The sequence below is a fragment of the Raphanus sativus genome, chromosome 5, assembly GCF_000801105.2.
Source record: "Raphanus sativus cultivar WK10039 chromosome 5, ASM80110v3, whole genome shotgun sequence".
Lineage (NCBI taxonomy): Eukaryota > Viridiplantae > Streptophyta > Magnoliopsida > Brassicales > Brassicaceae > Raphanus > Raphanus sativus.
The window spans coordinates 32,299,794-32,324,950 of NC_079515.1; the positions used below are offsets into that span (position 1 = coordinate 32,299,794).

The 25,157-nt window shown below is 37.2% G+C and overlaps 5 protein-coding genes and 1 non-coding gene across 7 annotated transcripts; 5 read left to right on the plus strand and 1 right to left on the minus strand.

Moving 5' to 3' along the window:
- The first annotated feature begins 831 nt into the window (after positions 1-831).
- Positions 832-8,359, plus strand: LOC108862579 (cadmium/zinc-transporting ATPase HMA3). Of its 2 annotated transcripts, XM_018636751.2 has the most exons (10): positions 832-990; positions 1,385-1,612; positions 2,976-3,233; positions 4,632-4,729; positions 4,831-5,086; positions 5,171-5,308; positions 5,381-5,708; positions 5,782-5,984; positions 6,045-6,247; positions 6,336-8,359. In XM_018636751.2, exons 2-10 carry the CDS (start codon positions 1,387-1,389, stop codon positions 8,145-8,147), a joined length of 3,522 nt encoding a protein of 1,173 aa, XP_018492253.1. In that variant the 5' UTR covers positions 832-990; positions 1,385-1,386; the 3' UTR covers positions 8,148-8,359. The 2 variants fall into 2 exon arrangements, with proteins under 2 accessions (XP_018492253.1, XP_018492254.1); XM_018636752.2 differs by lacking the exon at positions 832-990 and having other exon boundaries at positions 1,002-1,612.
- A 585-nt stretch (positions 8,360-8,944) lies between these two features.
- Positions 8,945-11,832, plus strand: LOC108857498 (G-type lectin S-receptor-like serine/threonine-protein kinase At2g19130). Its single transcript, XM_018631488.2, has one exon. It carries the CDS (start codon positions 9,159-9,161, stop codon positions 11,655-11,657), a length of 2,499 nt encoding a protein of 832 aa, XP_018486990.1. The 5' UTR covers positions 8,945-9,158; the 3' UTR covers positions 11,658-11,832.
- Positions 11,833-13,453: 1,621 nt separating this feature from the next.
- On the plus strand, positions 13,454-14,689 carry LOC108859781 (putative F-box/kelch-repeat protein At4g35120). The gene is made up of 2 exons (XM_018633689.2): positions 13,454-14,155; positions 14,283-14,689. The coding sequence occupies exons 1-2, from the start codon at positions 13,530-13,532 to the stop codon at positions 14,287-14,289; spliced, it is 633 nt and encodes a 210-aa protein (XP_018489191.1). The 5' UTR covers positions 13,454-13,529; the 3' UTR covers positions 14,290-14,689.
- Positions 14,690-15,522: 833 nt separating this feature from the next.
- LOC108859329 (zinc finger protein AZF1) lies at positions 15,523-16,728 on the minus strand. Its single transcript, XM_018633220.2, has one exon. It carries the CDS (start codon positions 16,477-16,479, stop codon positions 15,754-15,756), a length of 726 nt encoding a protein of 241 aa, XP_018488722.1. The 5' UTR covers positions 16,480-16,728; the 3' UTR covers positions 15,523-15,753.
- Positions 16,729-18,335: 1,607 nt separating this feature from the next.
- Positions 18,336-18,407, plus strand: TRNAM-CAU (transfer RNA methionine (anticodon CAU)). The gene has a single exon. It is a non-coding gene; the product is annotated as a tRNA-Met (tRNA).
- A 2,823-nt stretch (positions 18,408-21,230) lies between these two features.
- On the plus strand, positions 21,231-25,126 carry LOC108861707 (formin-like protein 6). The gene is made up of 4 exons (XM_018635643.2): positions 21,231-22,916; positions 23,009-23,208; positions 23,753-23,994; positions 24,076-25,126. Exons 1-4 carry the CDS (start codon positions 21,403-21,405, stop codon positions 24,877-24,879), a joined length of 2,760 nt encoding a protein of 919 aa, XP_018491145.2. The 5' UTR covers positions 21,231-21,402; the 3' UTR covers positions 24,880-25,126.
- The last annotated feature ends 31 nt before the right edge of the window (positions 25,127-25,157 follow it).

Genomic DNA, 25,157 nt, shown 5'->3' on the forward strand with positions numbered 1-25,157 from the left:
ATTATGAACTAGTAGAAGTATATCAGTGTAATGGTATATGACAAGTTTAACACAGTGATAGCGGATTAGGATATAAAAATTTATAGATGTGAGTAATTAAGACTTCAAGTGTTGGTATACAAATTGTATAACTAGTAGGCACAACATTTAGAAATTAATGCGTTTACAAATATTATGATTAATTGACTAATAGATGCAATTTAATAATAACTAAGCAATGTTAACATATTATAAAATTATAAAATATTCAAAAATCATATTATTATATTAAAATTTCACTAATATAATTAATAATAATATTAAATTTATTATTATTTTTTTTAATCCTGATTAAATGATAATTGTAATAAAAATCTTTATAAAATTAATATAAGATTTTAAAATAATTATTTTTGGTATATTTAATGTGTATATATGAGTGGTTTAAAATGTATAGAGAATACTTTTGTTTAAATTTATCTTAATATAATTTTTGGTATTGGTTAATGAATATAAATTAGAAAATATAAAATGTATATATATATATATATATTTATAATATCTTAATTTAATATTTTATTTTTAGATGAAGTTTAGAAATATTAGGTCATAGTGATTCCACAACTAAACCACTTTAAAAATAGTGAATTGAAAAGTTTTGAAAAGATTTACAACATTTTTTTTAATTTTTTAAAAAACACCAACAACTACTACCACTTGAAAACAATGCATTTACGATCCTAAATCACTAAATCCAAACCGATCTATTGTTTCTTAGTAAAATAAATTCATTAAAAAAATCATTGTCAAAGACTATATTTTAGTAGAAATAACCAATAATTTTAAAAACCTGTTAAAGAAAACAAACCAAACACATTTCATCTAGTATTCTTACCTATCTGCCTATATATATTAGCAAGTATCATTCTAGAACTTCTCAAATCAAATCTCAGGAACCGGTCCGGTCTTTCCTCTCGCCCTCGTCTCTTTTGCTATTAGCTCTGTTCTGCGGTATATTCGTTCTCTTCTTGATTCATCACATTTCTAGTTCATGACAAGTGATCTCTAACAGATCTGATTCTTCTTACTCCTCTTAATTGATAATTTTTCGTAATTTGAATTAAACAACGAGATAGTGATGAGTATTTTTTTTGCATGATCTGGGTTTTAATTTTTCATTCCCCTTCTTTTAACGAAAGTAAACAGTTTTAATAAGAAAAACACAATACCTTACATGCATTTTTTTTTTACGCATCCTTGCTTAAAGCTTTTTGCTTTCTTCTTTTTCTCCTCCTCAAAAAGAGTAAAAAGTAGCCTTAAATAATCTTTTTGCGATGTGATTTGTCCTTTTGTTTATAATTTGGTTTTGAAGATTCGTAAAACCATAAACAATTTTTTGAAACAGAAATGGAGTTACAGAACGAGGACAAGAACAAAGAAGAAGAGAAAAGGACAAAGAAGAAGTGGCAGAAGAGTTACTTCGATGTCTTGGGAATCTGCTGTACATCGGAGGTTCCTCTGATCGAGAATATTCTGAAGTCTCTCGAGGGCGTTAAGGAGTATTCCGTGATTGTCCCGTCGAGAACCGTGATCGTTGTCCATGACAGCCTCCTCATCTCTCCGTTCCAAATTGGTAAAGCATAAAATAATCATTTTATTTACTCTTATATTATTTTTTTGTTACAACAAAAACGTTATTAAAAAGCATAAAGTAATCACTTTACACGAAATAAATCACTTCATTTTCTGTTTCTAAAGTTAGGTTTGCGTGAGTGGTTTGATATGCAAACGCCACTTTTTGGTCACTACTATCTTTTATGTGATCCAACAAGTCGCTTCTAATGAAATTCAACAATTCTACCATAAAATATTATTTACCTTTGAAAATAACGTTTTATTTTTTTTGCTAAAATTCGATCTTAAACGTTTTGGAAGCTTTTACCAATTCAATTAAAGATTCTAGGAAAACTGATTATCCTTAAAAATAGGAAATTCAGATTTTTCGGAAAGTTTTACCAGTTCTGATGATAAATTAAAACCCCGATTATTTGGGTTTTTCCTCAAAAACCTCTTTTCATGTAATCGATTTTTTTTTAAAGTTTTCTTTGTAGATATTTACTATAAATTTCTTATCAAAATTGTATACGCTATTATATTTAAATAACAGTTTAAAATTTTATTAATAAAATTTAAATATTGTTTTAGTAATTTTCACTAAATAAGAAAGTTTAACAATCAAAATTTATAAATCAGTTTATAAAACCTGAACATAATCAAATAACAATTCAAAATTTTAAAATGTCATTCGTAATCATTTAAGTGGAGAAGCTTGTGATCTTTTAATAGGGTTAGTCTAGGTTCAAATCTAAATGGCAAAAGGAATCAAAAGTTTTCTTTTTCGAACAATTAAAAAAATTAAAGAATAAACCGTTACTGAAAACTATTGATTTTCTGTTTAAATTTTTATTAAGCAGCAATTGTGAATTTTCGTTCATCTGTTTTTTGACTAATCTTTCATCTTCTTTTAACACGTGAATTTCGTTCATGCAATACTAATTTTCAGACGGTATTTAAAATAAAATTGTAAATTTTACAATTTTGTGCGGAGCTTTTGTGTGTATATTACTTATAATTCAAAAATACGTACCACATGTCACGTGTATGTTGTAAATAATATATCTAACTGACATCATAAGCAGATATGTTTTTCCAAAAACATATTTGCCAACGACTAGAATATTTTAGTTATTGGTAGTGGTCTAGTGGATCATACTCGTTACATAACTATGCTTTTTAATTAATTTTCATTTGACAGAAAACAATATTTCATGTTAGACATAAAAATAGTTTGTTACCAAAATTTTTAATTTCTTAAACAATTTTCTCACACTGTTTTTTTTTGCTTTTGCTAAAGCAAATCAAATACTATACGCACTTAATTTTTCTCACATATTGGTTGTTTACTGATTTTGTTCTAAATACAAACTTTGGTGCAGCTAAGGCCTTGAACCAAGCTAAGTTAGAAGCAAACGTGAAAGTGGACGGGAAAACCAACTTCAAGAATAAATGGCCAAGCCCTTTCGCGTTGGCTTCCGGCATACTCCTCCTTCTTTCCTTTTTAAAGTTTGTATACCTGCCTCTCGGTTGGCTAGCTGTCGCAGCCGTCGCCGCTGGTATTTATCCGATTCTTGCAAAAGCCGTGGCTTCTACATTAGCGTGTAGGGTCGACATCAACATCCTAGTCATTATAACCGGTAATACCACTTTTCATTTTTATGATTAATGAATAATATATATGTTGTACCGTATAGTCAAGATATGTAGTAATGTAGTGTATTTTTTTTTAAGAAAAGAACTTAGCAAATTCTGGTCATACTAAAAGTATTAAGGCCCTATAAATCTATAATAGACCTATAATTTTCTCAAAATTTGTCTCTTACACTCTGACTCTGCATTGACCCATTATGGTGCTTTAAAAAAGCTTATGTATTACTGCTTTCCTACGAACCTAGCACTTCACGCAACCTTTTAGAAAAGTTTTTCCTTTATTTTTCCTTAATACTTTAATTAGTATGATACATATGGGAAATATCAAATATCAAAACATGTACAAATACATGCCTAACTTTACTTTATAGAACTTCAATATTAGAAATGTAGCAAATTTGATAACTTTTTTGTTGTATAGTAATAGGATACATAAAATATCAAGATATTTTTTTGGGTATAGGCGAAGTGAAAATATCATAAACAGTAGGAACTAGGAACGATAATGCAGAAATTAAAGAACTTGTAAATATGGAGAAAAACGATACTCCTTTCTCATTTCTCTTTACAAAATATACATTTTCGGTCACAAAGTACAATCCGAAAGTTATTTGCTGATTCAATAGGATATATACACGTTTGCATGGTGACAAAAAATAATAGATATATACGTTGTCTTTATACATACATGAAAATAAAATTTTACAATTTTAACTAAAAACTTTTTTTAGATGTAACAAAAATGTAAAAGATGGTTTTCAAAAGATTTTTTTTTGGCAAAATTAATTGCATATTTTCATTTTTTTAAAAATAAATGGAAAACTAAAAATATATATATGTCAAAAATGTGGTTTAAAACTTTTATTTAATCGACATAACATACGAATTTATTTTAAACTATCTAGGCAAATTGTTTAGTGATCGGTTTACCGTTTTCTTCTTCTTTTTTCCTTCGTGAAAAATGAGTTACTTTTGGTTTATTTTCTACAAAAGTAAAGGATTGAGTTGATTGTCGTTCTGTTAATTATTCATTTTTATAATTTTTCAAGAAATGGCTTTTACGTGTGGGTTTTGATTGGCTTATCTTCTACGACTCAAAATGGAAAAAAAGCAACTTTTAATTTAAACTCGTGAGAAGCAAATAATTGAGGAAAAAGATCATCAAAAGCGAAGAAATTAATTTGACATAGCCAATTGACTGATTATAAAGTTTGCTTTTATGTTGGAAATTCGGTTAACAAAGAAAAACATACCGTATAAACCAAGTTTGTAATTAAAATCTCTGTGCAATCTTAATTTTTTGCTCGCTTGGAAAAATGTAAATAGACTTATTGTCAACCTTCTATACTAGCTAATAAAGTGATCATCCAAATTCATCAAAACAGTGGCAGCAACACTTGCAATGCAAGACTACATGGAGGCTGCAGCAGTTGTGTTCTTATTCACCATAGCCGAATGGCTTGAAACAAGAGCTAGCTACAAGGTTTGTTAACACTAGTAATACTCATCTATTGTGATCTGAAGTTGAAATTGTAATGGACAAGAGAAAGCTGAAATAATGATTTATCAACATTTGAATCTCAGGCAACCGCGGTAATGCAGTCTTTGATGAGCTTAGCTCCACAAAAGGCAATAATAGCAGAGACTGGGGAAGAAGTTGAAGTAGATGAGGTTAAGGTTAACACCATTGTAGCAGTAAAAGCAGGAGAAACCATACCTATTGATGGTATTGTGGTGGATGGGAACTGTGAAGTAGACGAGAAAACCTTAACCGGAGAAGCATATCCTGTTCCTAAACAGAGAGATTCCACGGTTTGGGCTGGAACCATCAATCTAAATGGTACTCTAAGGGATCTCCAAGCTTTAGTGTTTTCTTTGTATCTTTCTCTCTTTTGATATTTCTCTCTCCAATGTGTTTTTGCAGGTTATATAAGTGTGAAAACTACTTCTTTAGCCAGTGATTGTGTGGTTGCAAAGATGGCTAAGCTGGTGGAAGAGGCTCAGAGCAGTAAAACAAAATCTCAAAGACTAATAGACAAATGTTCTAAGTTCTATACTCCAGGTAAGAAGACATAACCAGAACTTGTTTTTTTTTTCAGTTCTTGATTCTTGTAATTCTTGTTTTTCTTTCCAGCAATCATCTTAGTATCATCTGGCTTTGCGATTATCCCGGCTGTAATGAAAGTACACAACCTCAACCCTTGGTTCCACTTAGCACTAGTTGTTTTAGTCAGTGCTTGTCCATGTGGTCTTATCCTCTCTACACCAGTTGCTACTTTCTGTGCGCTTACAAAAGCGGCTACTTCAGGGCTTCTAATCAAAAGTGCTGATTATCTCGACACTCTCTCAAAGATAAAGATCACTGCATTCGACAAAACCGGGACTATTACAAGAGGAGAGTTCATTGTCATTGAGTTCAGATCACTCTCTAGAGATATAAGCCTACACAACTTGCTTTACTGGTACAAAACAAACTTGTGCTCTGTTTGATGAGATAACTCATGACTGAGAGTTTATGTTTATTCAATGTTTCAGGGTATCAAGTGTTGAAAGCAAATCAAGCCATCCAATGGCAGCAACGATAGTGGAATATGCTAAATCTGTAAATGTTGAGCCTAGGACTGAAGAAGTTGAGGGTTACCAGAACTTTCCAGGTGAAGGAATCTATGGGAAGATTGATGGGAACGATATCTACATTGGGAACAAAAGGATTGGTTCGCGAGCTAGGTGTTCAACAGGTACATGCTTCAAACTTTGGCTAATGTAATGTTTTGAATTGAATGGTTCTTTGTTGTCAGTTCCAGAGATTGAGGTGGATACAAAAGGAGGAAAGACTGTTGGATACATCTATGTAGGTGAAAGACTAGCTGGAGTTTTCAATCTCTCTGATGCATGTAGATCAGGTGTAGCTCAAGCAATGAAGGAACTGAAAGACCTTGGAATCAAAACCGCCATGCTAACGGGAGATAATCAAGATGCAGCAATGCATGCTCAAGAACAGGTGAGAGAGACTAATAATATTAACAAAGAGTTTGGTTATTATATATAAATCTTGATATGTTTTATTTATTTATTTATAATGGAAACAGTTGGGAAATGCTATGGATGTTGTGCATGGAGAGCTTCTACCAGAAGACAAATCCAAAATCATACTAGAGTTTAAGAAAGAAGGACCAACAGCAATGGTAGGAGACGGTGTGAATGATGCACCAGCTTTAGCCACAGCTGATGTTGGTATCTCCATGGGGATATCTGGCTCTGCTCTTGCAACACAGACTGGTCATATCATTTTGATGTCTAATGATATCAGAAGGATACCACAGGCCATAAGGTTAGCCAGAAGAGCTCGCCGCAAAGTCTTCGAAAACTTGTTCATATCAATCAGTTTGAAAGTGGGAATACTGATCTTGGCATTTGCTGGTCATCCTTTGATTTGGGCTGCGGTGCTGGCTGATGTTGGGACTTGTCTGCTAGTGATTCTCAACAGCATGCTGTTGCTGCGAGAGAAGGACAAAACCAAGAACAAAAAGTGTTACAGGGCTTCCACAACTGTGTTGAATGGTAAGAAACTTGAAGGGGATGCAGAGGAAGAGCTGGACTTAGAAGCAGGTTTGTTAACAAAGAGTGGTCAATGCAACACAGGATGTTGTGGTGATAAGAAAAAGCAAGAGAAGGTGAAGCCAAATAGTAAATCCAGTTCTGAACATAGGCACTCTGGTTGTTGTGGTGATAGGAAAAAGCAAGAGAAGGTGAAGCCAAATAGTAAATCAAGTTCTGAACATAGACACTCTGGCTGTTGTGGTGATAGGCAGCAGCAAGATAATGATGTAGTAAAGATGCTTGTGAAAGAGAGCTGTTGCGGTGAGAAAAGCAAGATACCAGATATGTCTAACCATGTAAACAAAGACCTGAAAATAAAAGGTGGTTCAGGTTGTTGTGATAAGAAGAAAGAGAAGCTGAAGGAAACAGTGGCAAAGAGCTGTTGTGAGGAGAAGGAGAAAAATGTTGAGATGCAGATTCTTGGCCAAGAGCTAATTGATTTGGAGAAAGGTCTGGCTGGTGAAACCTGCAAATCAAGCTGCTGTGGAACTAAAGAGAAGGCTAGGGAAACTTCCGAAGCTGCATACGAAGTGGACTGCAACTCAGGAAGCTGCAGGAAAAACGAGGCAGTGAAACAAATCTGCCATGAGAAGACATGTCTAGACATTGAAACTGGTGAATCAAAGTTGGTTTGTTGTGGAGACACAGTGGGAGTGCAATCTGATCTTGAGGAAAAGAACGAAATACAATGCAAGTCTGGTTGCTGCGGTGACGAAAGAAAACAAACCGAGGAGATAACTCTGGCTTCGGAGGAAGAGACAGAGAGTCTGGATTTCTCCCCAGGATGCTGCGAGAACAAGGAGGAGAGCTGCCATGAGAAGGCATGTCTGGGCATTGATGAAGCTGGTGTAAGTTGTGATCTCAAGTTGGCTTGTTGTGAAACCACAGAAGGGGGAGGGAAAGAGAAACTTGATCTTGAGAAAGGCTTGCAGATAAACAAGGAAGGACAATGCAAGTCTGATTGCTGTGAAACCGGGGAAATAACTCTAGCCTCAGGATGCTGTGGAACAGGTTTGAAGGAAGAAGGGTCTACTAGTTTGGTGGGGAAAGAGAGAGAGATAGTGAAACTTCTTAGCCAAAGCAGCTGCTGCACAAGTCCGATGTTATCTGAGTTGCAAGTGAAGAAGAAGATAGAGATTTGTTGCAAAGTAAAGACTCCAGAGGCTGCTTGTGGATATAATAAGTGCAAGGAAAGAGAGAAGCGTCACATTGGTAAAAGTTGTTGCAGGAGTTATGCCAAGGAATATTGCAGTCACAGGCATCACCATCACCACCATCATCACCATGTTGGTGCTGTTTAACGGAGAGATTGTGACTGAATGTCCTTTTTGCATCTCGACGCATCCATCTATTCACAATAACCTTTGTTTTAGTGTTTCCAACAAAGGCTATGTATGGTTCATCAAGAACAGTGTTAGTGATCCTTTTATGTTTGCATGAAGTATATCTCGTTTTTTTTTGTTACTCGGTTCTTTGAAATCTTTGGATAAAACAAGTTGGAAATTTTATCTTAGTCGTGAAATCAAAGACAAGAAGCAGATGAAACTGTATCAAAGTGTGTATTGCCCAATCATTAGTTGTAAGTATTTCCTTTTGGTGGCTTAGCTGTGAAAGGGGAGAGAAATTCATGTCATAAGAATATGATTATTCATAGATTGATACAGATAATACGAAAAAAATAATGTTTTGTTATAAATGCTGATGGTGAAGATAGTCCATTCCCACAAAACAGTTCATGGCTGTAGCGTCAGCCAGTGATCAAAGCTGCCTAATCCTCAGACTTCAGTCATATAATTAGTGTTAGTTCGGTCTAAATGCAACTTATCAAAATCCCATTAACATTCACAAGAAAACGTATTTTACACGACTAATGATTGACACTTCCATTTTGAAAGTTGACGACGTCAAGAGCATACTCACACAGTCGCTTCCACCACCATATTTCTTAACTTGTTTCACTATTTAATTTGTACTCCCCCCCCCCCCCCCCAGTAAACAACATACCGCACAAAAACCACTTCACATGACCACAGACATGACTAATGATTGAATGTTGACGAGGCCAAGAGCAGCAGACTCACAGTAGATCCCCCACCATATTTCTCAACTTGTTTGAAACACACAAAACCATTCTGCCATTTGACAAACCAAACCTCACGATGAGTCAGAAGTCATATAGACTTAAAAAAAGACTTTTAGCTTCTTCTTTTTCTTTGGTCAAAAGACTTTTGCTTCTTTAAATATCAGAGACTCTTTCATATTTTTTTTCTCATATGATCTCCTCTCTCTCTATTTCCTCTTAAGCTTTTCCCATGGTTTCCTTCTTTTTCACCCTCTCTTCCTTCTTCTTTTTCTTCCCTCTCTCCATCCATGTCTCTTCCGCCGTTGATACCATCTCCGCCAACTTCACTCTCTCCTGCGACCAGACACTCGTATCCTCCGGCGGAACTTTCGAAATGGGCTTCTTCGCACCGGGTACTACTTCTTCAAACTTCTACATAGGCATGTGGTACCACCAACTCTCTCAACAAACAGTCGTATGGGTTGCTAACCGAGACAAACCAGTCTCCGACAAGAACACTTCAGTCCTCAAAATCTCCAACGGAAACCTAGTCCTCCTCGAAGGCGAGACTCTCCTCTGGTCCACCGGTCTCACCTCTTCCTCCTCTCCTCTCAAAGCGGTTCTACTCGACGACGGCAACCTCGTTCTCACAGACGAGTACTCCAACTCCGCTCTATGGCAAAGCTTCGATCACCCTGGCGACACGTGGCTTCCGGGAGTCAAGATCCGGTTCGACAAACGAACCAAGAAGAGCCAGCGACTCACGTCGTGGAAAAACGTCGAAGACCCATCGCCAGGTCTGTTCTCTCTGGAGCTAGACGAGTCCACAGCCTACAAAATCCTCTGGAACGGGACGACTCAGTACTGGACGAGCGGCGCGTGGAACGGTCAGAGCAAGATCTTCGACCTGGTCCCGGAGATGAGACGCAACTACATCTACAACTTCAGCTTCTTCTCCGACGCGACGGAGTCATACTTCACTTACACCGTCTACAACCACGCAAACGTCTCGCGGTTGACTTTGGACCTGTCGGGACAGATCAAGCAGTTGAGCTGGCTAGACAACGTCAAGCTGTGGAACCTGTTCTGGTCTCAGCCTCGGCAGCAATGCAAAGTCTACGCTTACTGTGGCTCCTTTGGGATTTGCAACGACGAGTCTCAGCCTTTCTGCCGATGCCCTCATGGGCTTAGGCCCAAGTCGCAGAGAGATTGGGACTTGCAGGATTACTCTGCAGGGTGCGTGAGAAAGACTGAGCTACAATGCTCTCGTGGTGATGACGTTATCCAGTTTCTGCCTCTTCCCAACGTGAAATTACCCGACAAGTCAGAGGAGGTATCGGGGACAAAGAATCTCACTGTTTGCCGGTCGGATTGTTTAAGGAACTGTTCCTGTGAGGCTTATGCGCATGTCGAAAGCTCGAACCGATGCTTGGTGTGGAGTAAAGATGTCTTGAATCTTCGGCAACTCGAAGAAGATAACAGCGAGGGGAATAATAATACGTTTTATCTTAGACTCTCTGCTTCCGACATGCCTAGCGCTGGTTCCTCCTCTTCCGGTAAGAGCAACAAAGCGGTGATAGTTGGCGGCGCGGTTCTAGGGTCGTTAGGGGTGATAGCTCTCGTTATATTGGTGGTGGTAAGCTTAATTTTGAGGTACCGTAGGAGACAAGTAACGAAGAGTGATGGTAGTACGTTGGCAGTGTTTAGCTATAGAGAACTACAGAACGCGACAAAGAACTTCTCGGAGAAGCTAGGAGGAGGCGGTTTCGGTTCGGTGTTCAAAGGAGGTTTACAGGAGGATTCTAGTGACATCGCGGTGAAGAGGCTTGAAGGTATAAGCCAAGGAGAGAAGCAGTTCAGGACGGAAGTAGTAACAATAGGAACTATCCAACACGTGAACCTAGTGAGGCTTCGTGGGTTTTGCTCCGAAGGGAACAAGAAACTGCTGGTGTATGATTACATGAGTAACGGTTCTTTGGACTCTCATCTCTTCACCAATCAAACTGCGGAGGAGAAGAAGACCGTCCTCGGTTGGAAACTGAGGTACCAAATCGCGTTAGGGACGGCTAGAGGATTAGCTTACTTGCATGACGAATGCAGAGACTGCATCATTCACTGCGACATCAAACCGGAAAACATCTTGTTAGATTCAGAGTTCGGTCCCAAAGTTGGTGATTTCGGTTTGGCTAAGCTCGTGGGACGAGATTTCAGCAGGGTTTTGACGACGATGAGAGGGACGAGAGGCTATCTTGCACCAGAATGGATCTCGGGAGTTGCCATAACAGCCAAAGCCGATGTTTACAGCTACGGAATGATGCTGTTCGAGCTTGTTTCGGGGAGAAGAAACACTGAGCAGTCGTCAGAGAGAGTCAGATTCTTTCCGTGTTTGGCTGCGACGGTGGTACTCACCGAAGATGGAGACATCCGGTCGCTTCTTGATCCGAGACTAGAGGGGGAAGTGGATATAGAGGAGCTGAAGAGAGCTTGTAAAGTGGCGTGCTGGTGCATACAGGACGAGGAGGGTCATAGACCAGCGATGAGTCAAGTTGTTCAGATTCTTGAAGGTGTTTTGGAAGTGAATCCGCCACCTTTTCCGAGATCGATACAAGCTTTAGTTGAAAACGATGGATCTATGGTCTTCTTCACTGAGTTCTCATCTTCCTCGACCCATGATTCTTCACAGAAACAGAGCCATTCTCCTTCCTCTTCCTCTTCCTCTTCTTCCAAGAAAACGACCGAAAATGTGTAGAGCTCTAGAGAAAATATGAGAGAGAGAACGGTACGTAGTGAGATCTGGAGGTGTGACTTGTTGTAGTATTATTCTTCTTCCTCTTCATTTTCTACTTTGGTGTCCCTTGCATTTTTTTTCTTTTAACACTGGATAAAAAAATATAGTTTATCTCGAATAATAAGTTTTTTTGTAAGTTAACTTTCTGTAGCCGGTTTCTAACTAATTAAATAGCTAAATACAGTAGGAATGTTCGTTAAATTAATATAAATTATAAATTGATAAAAAAAATCAGTCTCAAATTGGACCGATCCAAATATAATACAAATTGATAAATATTAAAACAATATGTCTTTATAAAATTCTATGAAAACATTTTTTTATAAAGTTCCATGTAAGCATAAGGTTTTCTTAATATTATAAATTAATAATTTATATGTATACACCAACCATTTTGTTTGTTTTATATTCACACTATAATCATATTTATTTTGATTAAATATATTTTGATGAGATTTAGTAAATTATATCTAAAATCATATATGTATCCTACGAAACATATTTATATACCAAATAATATGATAAAACCAATAAAAATGTCTAACTTCAAAAATTAATTAATGTATATACTCTGGATTAAAAAACAATATTTTAGATTAAAATATATATCTTAAATAGAAAATCTAAAAATAAAATTTTATAAATTAATAACTCTATAAATTAATAAAATACTATGTTTCCAACATGATTAGTTTATAAAGTTTTACTATACGTTATAAGAAAACTGATAATAGTTTATCTCAAATGATTGATAATAATATAATGAAACCGAGTACAAAAAGTTAACTTAAAAACAGACAAAAAAATTGTTTGGCATATACAAACATCAAACTTTAGGAAGTTTTCTGTTTCATTTTAATTTTATTAGTTTGAAAAATAAATGTCAAGCTTATAGGAGGATTTTGTATTTTATTAGTTTGAGAAACCACAGTCTATAATTTTCATTCTACTACACAAATACAAAAAATAAGGCAAATGATATGATACCACTATTTTCACAAAACAAAACTACCAAGTACAAAATTCAAACATAAAACGAAACTTTTTCTTTTTAATTGAAAAAAATATTGTCCATTCGAGAACAAAATAAAATTTAGTAAATTATCAAAAATAAAATTATGAATGTGTTCTAAACTTTTGTATATGTCTACAAATACAATTTTGGATATATTTACGAGACCTAGCTAGAAACTACTAACTACAGTGGTTGGTAATGTATGGATTGGATGCTAATTAGTTGAATACGTTATAAGAAAACTGATAATAGTTTATCTTAATATAATTAATAATCTATATATATAATCCTGACTACAAAAAGTTAACTTAAAAACATACAACAAATTTATTAGGCATATATAAACATCAAATTTATAGGAAGATTAATTTTGTTTTTTATTAGATTGAGAAATAAACATCGATCAAGTTAATAGGAGGATTTTGTATTTTATAAGTTTGAGAAACCACAGTCTATATAGTTTTCATTCTACTGTAAATACAAAAAAATGATATGATAGCATGCATTAATTATTTTCACCAAAACAAGACTACCACACATCATGGATTCATGGATTTCTACTCATGCAAATATATTTTTCTTACAAAATAAAAAACATAGAAGGAAAATTAATTGAAAAAACTAGTGTCCATTCTGAGAACAAATTAATAATTAGTAAATCTTATGATATATTTATATCAAAAATAAAATTATGGATATATTTTAGACTTTTATGTCTACAAATACAATTTTTTTTTTTTGATAAAGGGCTTTTACAAATACAATTTAACTAGGAGAAGGCAAGCAAGCCGCCGCAGAAAAGAGGAGGAGGAGGAGAGATGAAGAACCCTCCTCCAACGTCGTTTTCATCACTTCCCGATGATATATTGCTAAACTGTTTTTCTCGCATCTCCAGATCTCACTACCGTTCTCTCTCCTTACTATCCAAGAACTTCCACTCTCTCATCTTTTCTCCACACCTCTACACGCTCCGCTCGCAAAGGGGAAACATAGAACCGTGCCTCTACCTATGCAAAAGTTCACCCGCTTATGATAGCTGGTACACTCTTGATCAAACCCTGATCAACACGAGCGGCTGGCTCGGTGATGAATCTAGTTTATCACCGATACCACCTTCTTCATCTACTACTCCAAAGTCACCAACCACTGTAGCTGTCTGTTTCGAGATCTACCAACTTGGGGGAACCATTAACAAACGGCCATCCTCAGCCGTTCGTGTGCTTGACTGTCGGACCCATGCTCCTGATATGACGGTGGCAAGGAAATTCGCCGCGGCTGCTTTTATAGAGGGGAAGATATTTGTAACTGGAGGAACGAAAGAACCCATGAACTGGGTTGAGGTTTTCGACCTCAAGACTCAGACCTGGACGCCTTTGCCTAGCCCTAATAATGCTAAAGCTAATCTTTATGGAGGAAAGCTATACGTTAGAAGTGAGAATACGAGGTATGTTTATGATCCCAAAGAAGGAACATGGAACGTAATAAGTCCAGAGTTGCATGGTTCTAGTCCAGAACATAAGATTGGACCTTGGTGCGTTATAGAAGATGTGAAGTTTAGCTTTGATTTGCAGAAGTTGAAGTGGTATGACTGAGATAAAATAATATGGAAAAGGGTTCTGGGTTTGGAAGAGCTGTATATAAACCCTGCTATACGCTACTCCTCGACAGTTAGGTTAGCTAACTATTTTGGGAAACTCATAATTCTATGGGGCGAGCCAAGCTCACTCGAGTTTCCAATGGCGATGAGGAGTCACTTATTTCGCAGCAAGAGAATTTGGTATGCAGTGGTTAGGTTGGGGAAGTGCTTGTCTGGATTGGAAATTTTGGGCAAGATTGAAAGGTCGAATGCTTTGCTTACAGTCCCCAACTCATATAAGGTCTTGTGCTGTGTCACTCTTTGATTACTTAGCTTTTCATTTATTATATTTTCAGCAGAGAAATCTTAAAAAAAAAAAATATCTACTTTTTTTTTGAGCAACTTATCTGCTTAATTACGCTTTGTTACACATGAAGATTTTATAATGGTGAAAGGCCTGCTTGTTTGCAGAAGAAAATTAGGTTCGAAAGACCCATATGAATAATTCGGATTAGAGCAAACAGAGATGATAAGAGACACTTTAACCAACTTTTTGTACATTCACAAAACAAACACAACTCAACCTTATCTTCTTCTTGACGTTTTCTCTATAAATATATACTTTTTTTATTTTGGCTAATTGGACCGACATGTGATGTTTTCGAACCGAGTTCGGTCTAATTAGTCAAAACACGGATGACGACGATGAAGGACCTGTGATACAATGTAGGGAGTACGCTGAAGAAAGCATTGGTGAGAACACTCGAGAGATGGCTGGAGAATCGTCTTTCTTGGTGAGAAGGTAGAATGTGAAGAAACAGAGTAAAAGTGTAAAACGAAGGACAAAGATTCTTAGTTTTTTTTCGCAAAAAAAAAGATTCTTAGTTTTTTAGTTTTTTTCTAATAAAAATTAGAAACAGAAATTTTATTAATATCTAAGGTTAATAAATTATGGTATTTGTTTATTATATAACTAATTTTGTATCTATAAAAGTAAAGATGTATATGTAATAATGTATATTGAGACAAAAGTAATTGACTCAAATGTTTAAATAGACATATCATTTCTCAGTAATCAGTATAGCCCCATTAGCCAATTATTTGGGGAAAAAAATTAGTTAAGAATAAATAAGAATTGCAGCATTTTAGAACGTTCCACTATGTAATAACGTGTACGATCCAATCATCCTTCTCTGTATTATTGTTACTAATTTTTTTAGAAAAATAACACTCAAAATCCCAATTGTCTCCTCTGTCTATAAACAAATCCAACAACAAATAAACATTTCTTTTAAAAAATATAATAATAGTAATGCAATGGTAATTGCGCAAGTCCACTCCAATCATTTTCATTACAGACTCAGTCAAACTGAAGCAACTGGTAAAGAAACGACTGTTAAGCTTCACGGCCACTAACACCCATTCTCCGCTTGAAAGTTGACTTTCAATATTCACCGAGTCAACGTTTAAGAAATAACCACCGAGACTTGATCAGCCGGTAAGTTTAAGTCAAATCCACGGATGGCGCTTCGTTCCGACGATCTTTCGTCATCCACGTCGCTGACGTCACTGCCACCGATGACTCCTACGCTGTTGCTGCTACAGCCGTTACCGTTTCCGTTATTACCACCGTCATAGTGACACCGTTTGTGTCCGCCTAATGCTTGGCCAGACGGAAACGACTTGAAACAGATTGAACAGGTGTGGATCTTTCCGCTCTGACTAACACCGTTACTAGCAGTACCGTTACCGCTAAAAACAACGTTACTGTGACCGTTGTTATTAGATGGCTCTTGGCTGCTCGGAACGTCGACGTTATTCGCCGGCGGTTTCCGGTGACTCGTCTTGTGTCCACCCAAGGCTTGGTAAGAGGTGAACGACTTTCCGCAGACCGTACACTTGAAATCACGGTGATCGGAAGACGGGCGACGTGGCGGCGGAGGCGGAGTGAGAGGAGGCTGTACGGCGGTTCCACGAGCGAGCATGAGGAGACAAAGAGCGAGATACTCTTCTTCGGAAGGAGTGGGTTCTTGATCTTGACTGTGGTGATTCTGATCAAGACGTTGTCGCTTGGTGCGTTTTCTCTTAGCCCATTGCTCGAGATGATCCGGCTCCATTTCTTCACGATACCGGAGAAGAGGCCGAGCCGTGGCGGTGGCTGAACTCGGAGAATTGAGAGTCTCAAGAGCCATTTATAAAAAAAAAAAAATTCTTCTTCTAGTTTTGAGATGTGATCTTGAGGTATTTAAGAAGAAGAAAGAGTGAAGTGTGTGATGTATTGTGAGCACGTCTTGTGTGTTGTGTTGTTTGTGTTTTGGGAGTTGGTTTGATTTATACTAGTATATTTTTCCAAGGGATCTTTCAGAATTGGGATTGAGAGTGGGAACGTGGGCTATGAGTGATCAAGTGGTGCTCTGCTCTTGCTTTCTTCTATCCATTAAACTCCTTTATTTTATGTGTTATGTTGTCATTAGTTTTGGAATATTAGTATCATTTTCATATACCAAGTCAATGCATTGTTTTTAGCTAGAAATGGCCAAACTTATTGAGAAATTTCAAAGAATAATAGTAAAATGTCTTGTATTGCAAAATATCTCTCTTAGGCAATATATACATGCCTACGTAAACGCTTTTTTTCTAGATCAACACTTTCGAGTTTATATACCAAGCTAATTATATATAGACTCATAGCTAGAAACTTTTATCAATACTATGGTTTGTTATAATTACCTTCTATGATTCCCAATTTTTTTTTTAAAATAGTCCACTTGCATTTTCGTAAATATCCTCCCAAGTCTCAACTATAACTATATGCATACATCATCCCTTTAGTTTCTCATACGTAGGAGACCGAGTTTTTAACCAATTGGTTGGGAAATATTCAAAAAAAAAAAATTAAATATAACGAAGATGTTACGACTTTCAAGTTGGTTCTTACACTTTTCGCGGTAGCCACTAGCCACCCAAACATTAGGATTAGGGATGTCAAAACTATAATTAAAATTTAAATTAGGAAGACGGTCGTTCTTTAAATAGAGTGCCATATCTTCGGAGTTGTATTTAAAAGTTTTAATAGAAAAAGATGAGGCTTCGGAGTTGTGTTTAAAAGTTTTAATAGAAAAAGATGAGGCTTTTGCCACTCTGTTTAGTGATATGGGGTGGCATTGTGCCATTGCTTATCTGGCCTTCTCACATTGGCTAAAGAAGGCTAAACTTTTGTCTGGTGGCCCGCGTGGCCTAATATGAATGGTAGAAATCCCCGGTGTATAGTTAAAGTCGGTACGAGACTTAAGCCTCAGGCTATACATGATGGTGACAGGTCGTTGCAACACCGTCTCACGCATTCTCTGTTCGATCGATCCAAAACTTTATTTGGTTATTTAGAAAGAAAAACGACTTTCTTAAAGTTCTTAATAATTTTTGTCTTTTTCACCAATGAAAATGACATAGTCGATTTCATCAAGTGTTGCGTGCATATGTATATTAAGATATTTTTTTTGTTATTCCTAATCATATGTGTGTGAAACTTGCCCACTAGTCAGTGATCACCAACTTAAAACCAATATAACGATGTGTTATAAAAACAAAGAACAAAAGGAAATGAAATTTAAATAGTGTTTTAAATATAACAATTGGGTTTCCTTGACGAGGATAAAAAAGAAAGTGGAGTACTGGGTCTTAGTCTTCGTGTTGTTACATTATGAAGTCGGTCGTCGTTGCTCTCATAATAGTTTTTGTCTACTTAGTCAATTCAACTGCCAAAACACTCCAGCGAACCTAAAAGCTGTCGTTTTAGCTTAAGTATATCGGGAAGTTTTCAACGCGACTTAATGCCTACACAGTGTACATAGAAACAGTCTTATGAATGGGTTGTTGTGTTGCAATAAGAAACAGTCTTATGAATATTCGCAAGGGTTAACAAATACAATAGATATAATTTCACTAATGATCAATTTGTGTTGAGACCTACATGAGACAACTTAAAGCCCATCAAACAAATAGGCAAAGACGTGGTCATATACAGTCAACAAACCCAATAATTAAATTGATCAGAGTGGCGCAGCGGAAGCGTGGTGGGCCCATAACCCACAGGTCCCAGGATCGAAACCTGGCTCTGATAATTTTTTTCTTTTTTCCTTCTTACGTAACCGAAGCCCATTGTCAATGAAAAGTGCACTGAATGGTTATTAGGCTTAAGCTTAACACCTGTTAACTCAATTTAGATTAACCACTAAGTGTTAGAACAGTCCACAGATGGGCTTTATTTAGGCCCTTGAACACAGCCCGATACATTGGGCTACCTCAAGCATTGGTTCCTCGCTTCTCTATTCAAGATTTAGTTATTTAATTATTTCCTGTTTCTTTTAAAGAGGAAAGCTTAATATTCGAATCTGATGGACTAATTTTATTAGAAAGGCTGTGGCGAGACTTGTATTATTAAGTGAAGTGGTGTGAGATTCTAAAATTGCTTTGAACGTTTTGCATGATCCTGTCACAATCATTATGACAACAACACTATGAAGGGATCTGTCTAGTAGCTTTATCTGATGGACTAATTTTAATATTCGAATCTGATGGACTAATTTTATTAGAAAGGCTGTGGCGAGACTTGTATTATTAAGTGAAGTGGTGTGAGATTCTAAAATTGCTTTGAACGTTTTGCATGATCCTGTCACAATCATTATGACAACAACACTATGAAGGGATCTGTCTAGTAGCTTTATCATGATTACCCCCAATAATTAATATTTAACCAGATAATTAAAGAAAGCTAATAAGTAAGAAAACGACGCCGACTTTGAAATCCAAGCATTGACCCATTCGAACCACTATCTTCTCGGGTCTGTCGGTATCATTAGTTCATTACATGCTTCTAATGGTTTATATACAACGTTAATCTCTCTTAACTACATCAAGTAATTAAAATTTAAAATATATAAACTCGATTAGGAGTATAGTCGTTGGTAAAAACTTTTCAATAAAATGCAACATTATATTAAGTTGAAACTAAGGTTTAGAATTAAATTAAGAATGTACTATTCCATCTGCTTCAAAATGGATTTTCATACATATTAATAAGAGTATTAAAAATATATGTATATATTAAATAGTGATTATAAATGTATATATATGTTTGTAATAACTATTTTCGATAAATTTTAACCAGTAAAATTGTAATAAACACAATTTTTTGAAATCTACAATTTACCATCAAATAATATATTAAAAATGAAAAATATATATTTTTGAAACAAAATTTATTTTCTAAAATGTGGATCTTTTTGGAACTTAACATACGTCGTAGGAAAAAAATATAGTACTAGCTAGAATATATGCTGTATAAGAATATCAAAGAGTGACAATAATGATAGAAAAATGATTACAAAAGTGTTAGAAGAATAATTTATCTTAAGCCTTAAGCCTTAAGTGTTTGGTAGAGTTCATGTTACGTGGAACAGAAGAAAACCTTTCTTTTGTCTCTGGAATTTTTTTTTTCCTTTTTGGCCAAGAGGAATATTAGTTTCTACTTATTGACAATGTATTAAGCCGATTCTCACACAAGGCAGCCAAAGGTTAGAAGTATGCTCAAAAGAGGTAAGAATACAATCTATACAATCCACTCTTTAGATTACGACTGAGCCTCTCGTATTTTTGTAACTAACGTGCTCTTGTAAACTATAGCAAAAGAGATTGGCATCCCCAGCAAATGATAATGAAAAAAGTATAAGGATGAAAGATAATGAGAAAGTTATATGTGCTGAAGTGAAAAAGAGAGCAAAACGCTAGAGAGCGTGTGCTTGACCCTTCCCTTGGTTCTACACTTGTCAATTGCCATTAATAAAAATATAAACAATAGTGTATGAGTCGGTGGATCTATAAACCATTTATTTTCTTTTACCCCCAAAAGACGAAAGAGACGAAAATTGAAAGAATAAAAGCAAAAGAAAGAAAAAGATAAAAAGAAAAGATAGAGATGTAACGTTGAGCTCGTTGTGTCACTTTATTCCAAGATTACATTGTATGGGTCTTCTTTCTTCCTTTTTTATAACCTTTTTTATTTTAATACAGACTCACTCATCATAAACTTGACTTATACGGTATGAACCCATTTCACGTATGAGAAAGCATGTCCTTCGTCTGTGAAATTAGTTGTAGGAAGAGTTAAGTAAATCTTATTTTATTTCTCGAAACAGCATTTTAAATTCTCAAGCAACACAAATTGCAAATGTTGGCCCATATTCTCATCTACGATGGACTGGACCACAGCGGATTGTCTTCATTTGATTACGGACATGAGTCATGAGGTATTAGTTGTTTGTTTCATATTGTAATTGGTTTTTTCTTTAGCAAAAAATATTTTAATTAGTGATACCAATAAAACCGAAAAGCTGATGGTGGAATGGTATGTACGTGTCTTTTTCCTCCGTCTTGGTATCAACGAAGCAGAATCGGAAATTTCTACGTGGGACGGAGAAGGACAGTCACATTCTCTGTTAAATTAATACTGATATATAAGGATATTTTTGTCTTTCGATGTTCGTTGAATCTCACGTGGCACGGACTTCCAAATATAATATGCTGCTGGATCATATTGCAAAAATGAAATCTAATGTAACGCACAACATGACGATGAGTGTCCACAGTTTAATTACAAGGTTGAATTTTAGTATGATTAGTAGTCAATATGCTGGATGTGAAATGTGAGGCTGTCTATTCTTCATTTTAACGTATTTTGACCTCCAAATTGACCAGTAATTTAATCGAATTATTTATTCGTTTTTTAACATGCTTGCCGCGCACAAATAATGCGACCAGTTTTTTCTACTACGGGATAATTAACTACTAATTAACGGAAAATTAAAGAAGGTAAAAGTAGATTAAACGATCCCGGAATGCTGACTCAGCAGCTTAAATCTCAGATCTTGAAACGAAACGAACTTTCGCTTCCTCTCCTCTGCTCTTACTTTCCCTTTTCTTTTTGTTTTTCCATTAACCTTTTTCTTATTGAAGATACAAACAAGCAAGCCTCCAAAAAGAAAAAAAGAGGCAGGAAGAAGGAAGAAGATGAACTTAGAGAGAGAGAAGGATTGTAAAACAGTTAATCAAAATTCACCATGAGTTTTCTTCATTCGAGATTCTTCTTCTTCTTGCTTCTCTTCTCCTTCTCCGTCTCTCTATCTTCATCCTCCTTCTCAGCTGGTGAAGAAGTTAACCAGATTCATAGAAGAATCCTCCATCAGCCGCTTTTCCCGGATAGTTCTCCTCCTCCTCCTCCAGATTTCCAGTCCACGCCGCCTCCTCCCGATCAGCCATTTTTCCCGGAGAATCCTTCTACCCCTGACCAGCCTCAGCTCCCTCCTCCTCCTCCGCCTCCTGCTTCCTCCGAAGCCAATGGCGGACTACCGATTCCAACAGCTACTACTCAACAGTCGAAGCCAGGGGCGAAACTCGCGATCGCCATATCCGTTGGAGTCGTCACGCTCGGTATGCTCTCGGCTCTAGCTTTCTTCTTGTACCGCCACAAAGCTAAACACGCCAGCGACACTCAGAAACTCGTCACTAGAGGAGGAGGAGATGCCGGTTCTCGAAGATTCCACGAAGATCCGTTACCACCGACGTCTTCCACGTTTCTCTACATGGGAACCGTTGAACCGAGCCGCGAACCGGCCAGCGACTCTATTGGACCGGTTAATACTTCTCCGTACCGGAAATTAAACTCGGCTAACAAGCGATCGGATCGATACCGTCCGAGTCCTGAGCTCCAACCGCTCCCGCCGTTATCTAAACCGCCGCAGCAGCACCAGCAACAGTCTCCCTCGGCCTTGTCTCCTTCTGCATCGTCGTCTTCCGACGAAGAATGCCGCGACACCGCGTTCTACACGCCGCACGGATCTGCTATCAGCAGCGACGACGGTTACTACACGGCGTTTCCTCGGTCAGTCAGCAACAGCAACGGCCATTCCTCTGGATCCATCCCTCCTCACTCGAAGAGGACTTCTCCGAAGTCGAAGTTCGGAACGTCGGCGGGATCTAGGTCGCCGGAGATGAAGCACGTCATCATTCCGTCGATAAAGCAGAAACCGCCGCCTGTGCAACCTCCACCGTTTAGAGGCTTGGAAACTGATGAGCTAATAGAGATTCCTTATCCACAGAACAAGCCTAAGTTCTCTCAGCCTCCTCCTCCGCCGAATAGGGCGGCGTTTCAGGCGATTACTACGCAGGATAAGTCACCTCTCAGCACGCGAGTGTCACCAAGGAGGTCGTCTCCTACTCCTCATCTCCACACGCCGCCTCCACCTCCACCTCCTCCACTCTATACGCCACCTCCACCCCCACCTCCTCCTCCTCGGCCTCCTCAGATACGGCCAAGAGATTTCCAGATACCTCGAAAACTCAGCAACTCAGAAGCAACGAAGGTAGATGATCACCCAAGAAAACTAGCGTTCAAGACTCCAAGTCCTCAATCGAAAGCTGTTAAGGAGGAGGAGGCCAAAAGTGTATCAGCCGGGACAGGAGAAGGGGACACGGACCCAAGCAGGCCAAAGTTAAAGCCACTCCACTGGGACAAAGTACGCGCGAGCTCTGATCGAGCCACTGTTTGGGACCAGCTCAAATCAAGCTCATTCCAGTGCGTATTTACTTAACTGTCTTTGTTAAACCATACCTTTGAGTTTGCAGTTTTCAGTAACTATTTGAATCGTTGTGGTAATTAATTAACAGAGTGAACGAAGATCGGATGGAGCATCTGTTTGGTTGCAGCTCAGCAAGTTCAGCTCCGAAGGAACCTGTGAGAAGGTCAGTGATGCCTCCAGCTGAGAATGAGAACAGAGTGCTTGATCCAAAGAAATCGCAGAACATCGCAATCCTCTTAAGAGCACTGAATGTAACTCGTGAGGAAGTGTCGGAAGCTCTTTTAGATGGTAAGTTTTTTTCTCCCACTTGATTCATTACTCCGGTAAAGTTTCATTTGCACAAAGTAACGTTTGGCCTTATCCTAGATCGTTTATAAGCTAGTAAGCTATTTGCATTTAGGTTACTCTGTTCAACACATAACCTGTTCGTAGTTTGATGCCTTGATGGGCTAATGGAGATCTTTCTAGTAGCAGGAATAGTAATAGAGATGCTCATAAGAGGTACTGGTGGGTGAAAGGATAAGTAATACTAAAAAAGGCTTAGGCCACAAGTTATAATCATTGCAAAGAACAATGACATATGAAATGATTTTCTCTGCTTTATATTGCTTCTTAATGATTGCACAACGTATGATTTTTTTTTTTTTTAATAAAGGCCATCCTTTGAATTTTACAGGAGTAGCAAGCATATGGTGTAGAGCTATATACTTGCCATTCATTAAGATTCTCAAAACAAAAATTGATTTCGTTATGCATTGTTTTCTCTGAGATGCAAAAAAACGTTTGGTCTCTGTTATTGTAGTTTAATTCAAATTTTGTGACACGGTAATAGGTAATCCCGAGAGCTTAGGTGCAGAACTTCTAGAGACTTTGGTGAAGATGGCTCCAACAAAGGAAGAGGAGATAAAACTCCGAGAGTACTCTGGTGATGTCACAAAACTAGGAACAGCTGAAAGATTCCTTAAAACCATTCTCGATATCCCTTTTGCATTCAAAAGAGTTGAAGCAATGTTGTATAGAGCCAACTTTGATGCAGAAGTCAAGTATCTAAGGAACTCTTTCCAAACGTTAGAGGTTAGATAGTCACTCACTAAATGATTCAATCTCTCTCACGATTTTTTCTTGATAGTCTCAGTCCCTTGTTTGCTTTTGTAGGAAGCAAGCTTAGAATTAAAAGCAAGCAGGCTATTCCTTAAGCTCCTGGAAGCTGTTTTAATGACAGGAAACAGAATGAATGTTGGCACTAATCGTGGAGAAGCCAAAGCCTTCAAACTCGATACTCTTTTAAAACTCGTAGACGTAAAAGGAGTTGACGGCAAAACCACATTGCTACACTTTGTCGTTCAAGAAATCACAAAATCCGAGGCGACCACAACAACAATAGATGAAACCATCCTCCACGAAAACAAAGACGGTTTCAGAAAGCAAGGACTACAGGTCGTGGCTGGACTGAGTAGAGATCTGGCAAACGTTAAAAAATCAGCCGGGATGGATTCCGATGTACTGAGTGGGTACGTGACAAAGCTCGAGACGGGTCTTGAGAAACTCCGAACTTTTATCAAGACAGAGACAGCAACAACAACAACTCCAGGGAAGTTCTTTGATTCGATGAGAACGTTTCTCAAAGATGCAGAAGAAGAGATTCGAAAGGTCAAAGGAGGAGAAAGAAAAGCTCTGTCAATGGTTAAAGAAGTAACAGAGTATTTCCACGGAGACGCTGCAAAAGAAGAAGCACATCCTTTAAGAATCTTCATGGTCGTGAGAGATTTTCTCGGAGTTCTTGATAACGTTTGTAAAGAAGTTAAGACAATGCAGGAAATGTCGTCAGCGATGGGTTCGGCTTCAGCTAGATCGTTCAGAATTTCAGCAACAGCTTCCTTACCGGTTCTTCATAGGTATAAGTCAAGACAAGAAGATACAAGCTCAGATAATGAACACAGCAGCAACTCTTCCACGTGATGAAAATACAAAAGGCTGTACAGTTTCTTACACTGGAGATAAAAGGATTAAGTTGGTGTTTCTCAAACCGGAGGAGATATTAAGTTGGTTAAGCCGGAGAATATGGACCGGTTCATGGAGAAAACAAACACTACAACAATGATAAAATTTTCGTTAACAAATAAGTTTCTTGGTTAATTTTTCTTTTTTTGTCGGCCGTTGAAATATAGATAGCTATATATGAATATATCCTAATTTCTTGGGTTTATTAGTTGAGATTTTGTTTATTTTGGAGTTTA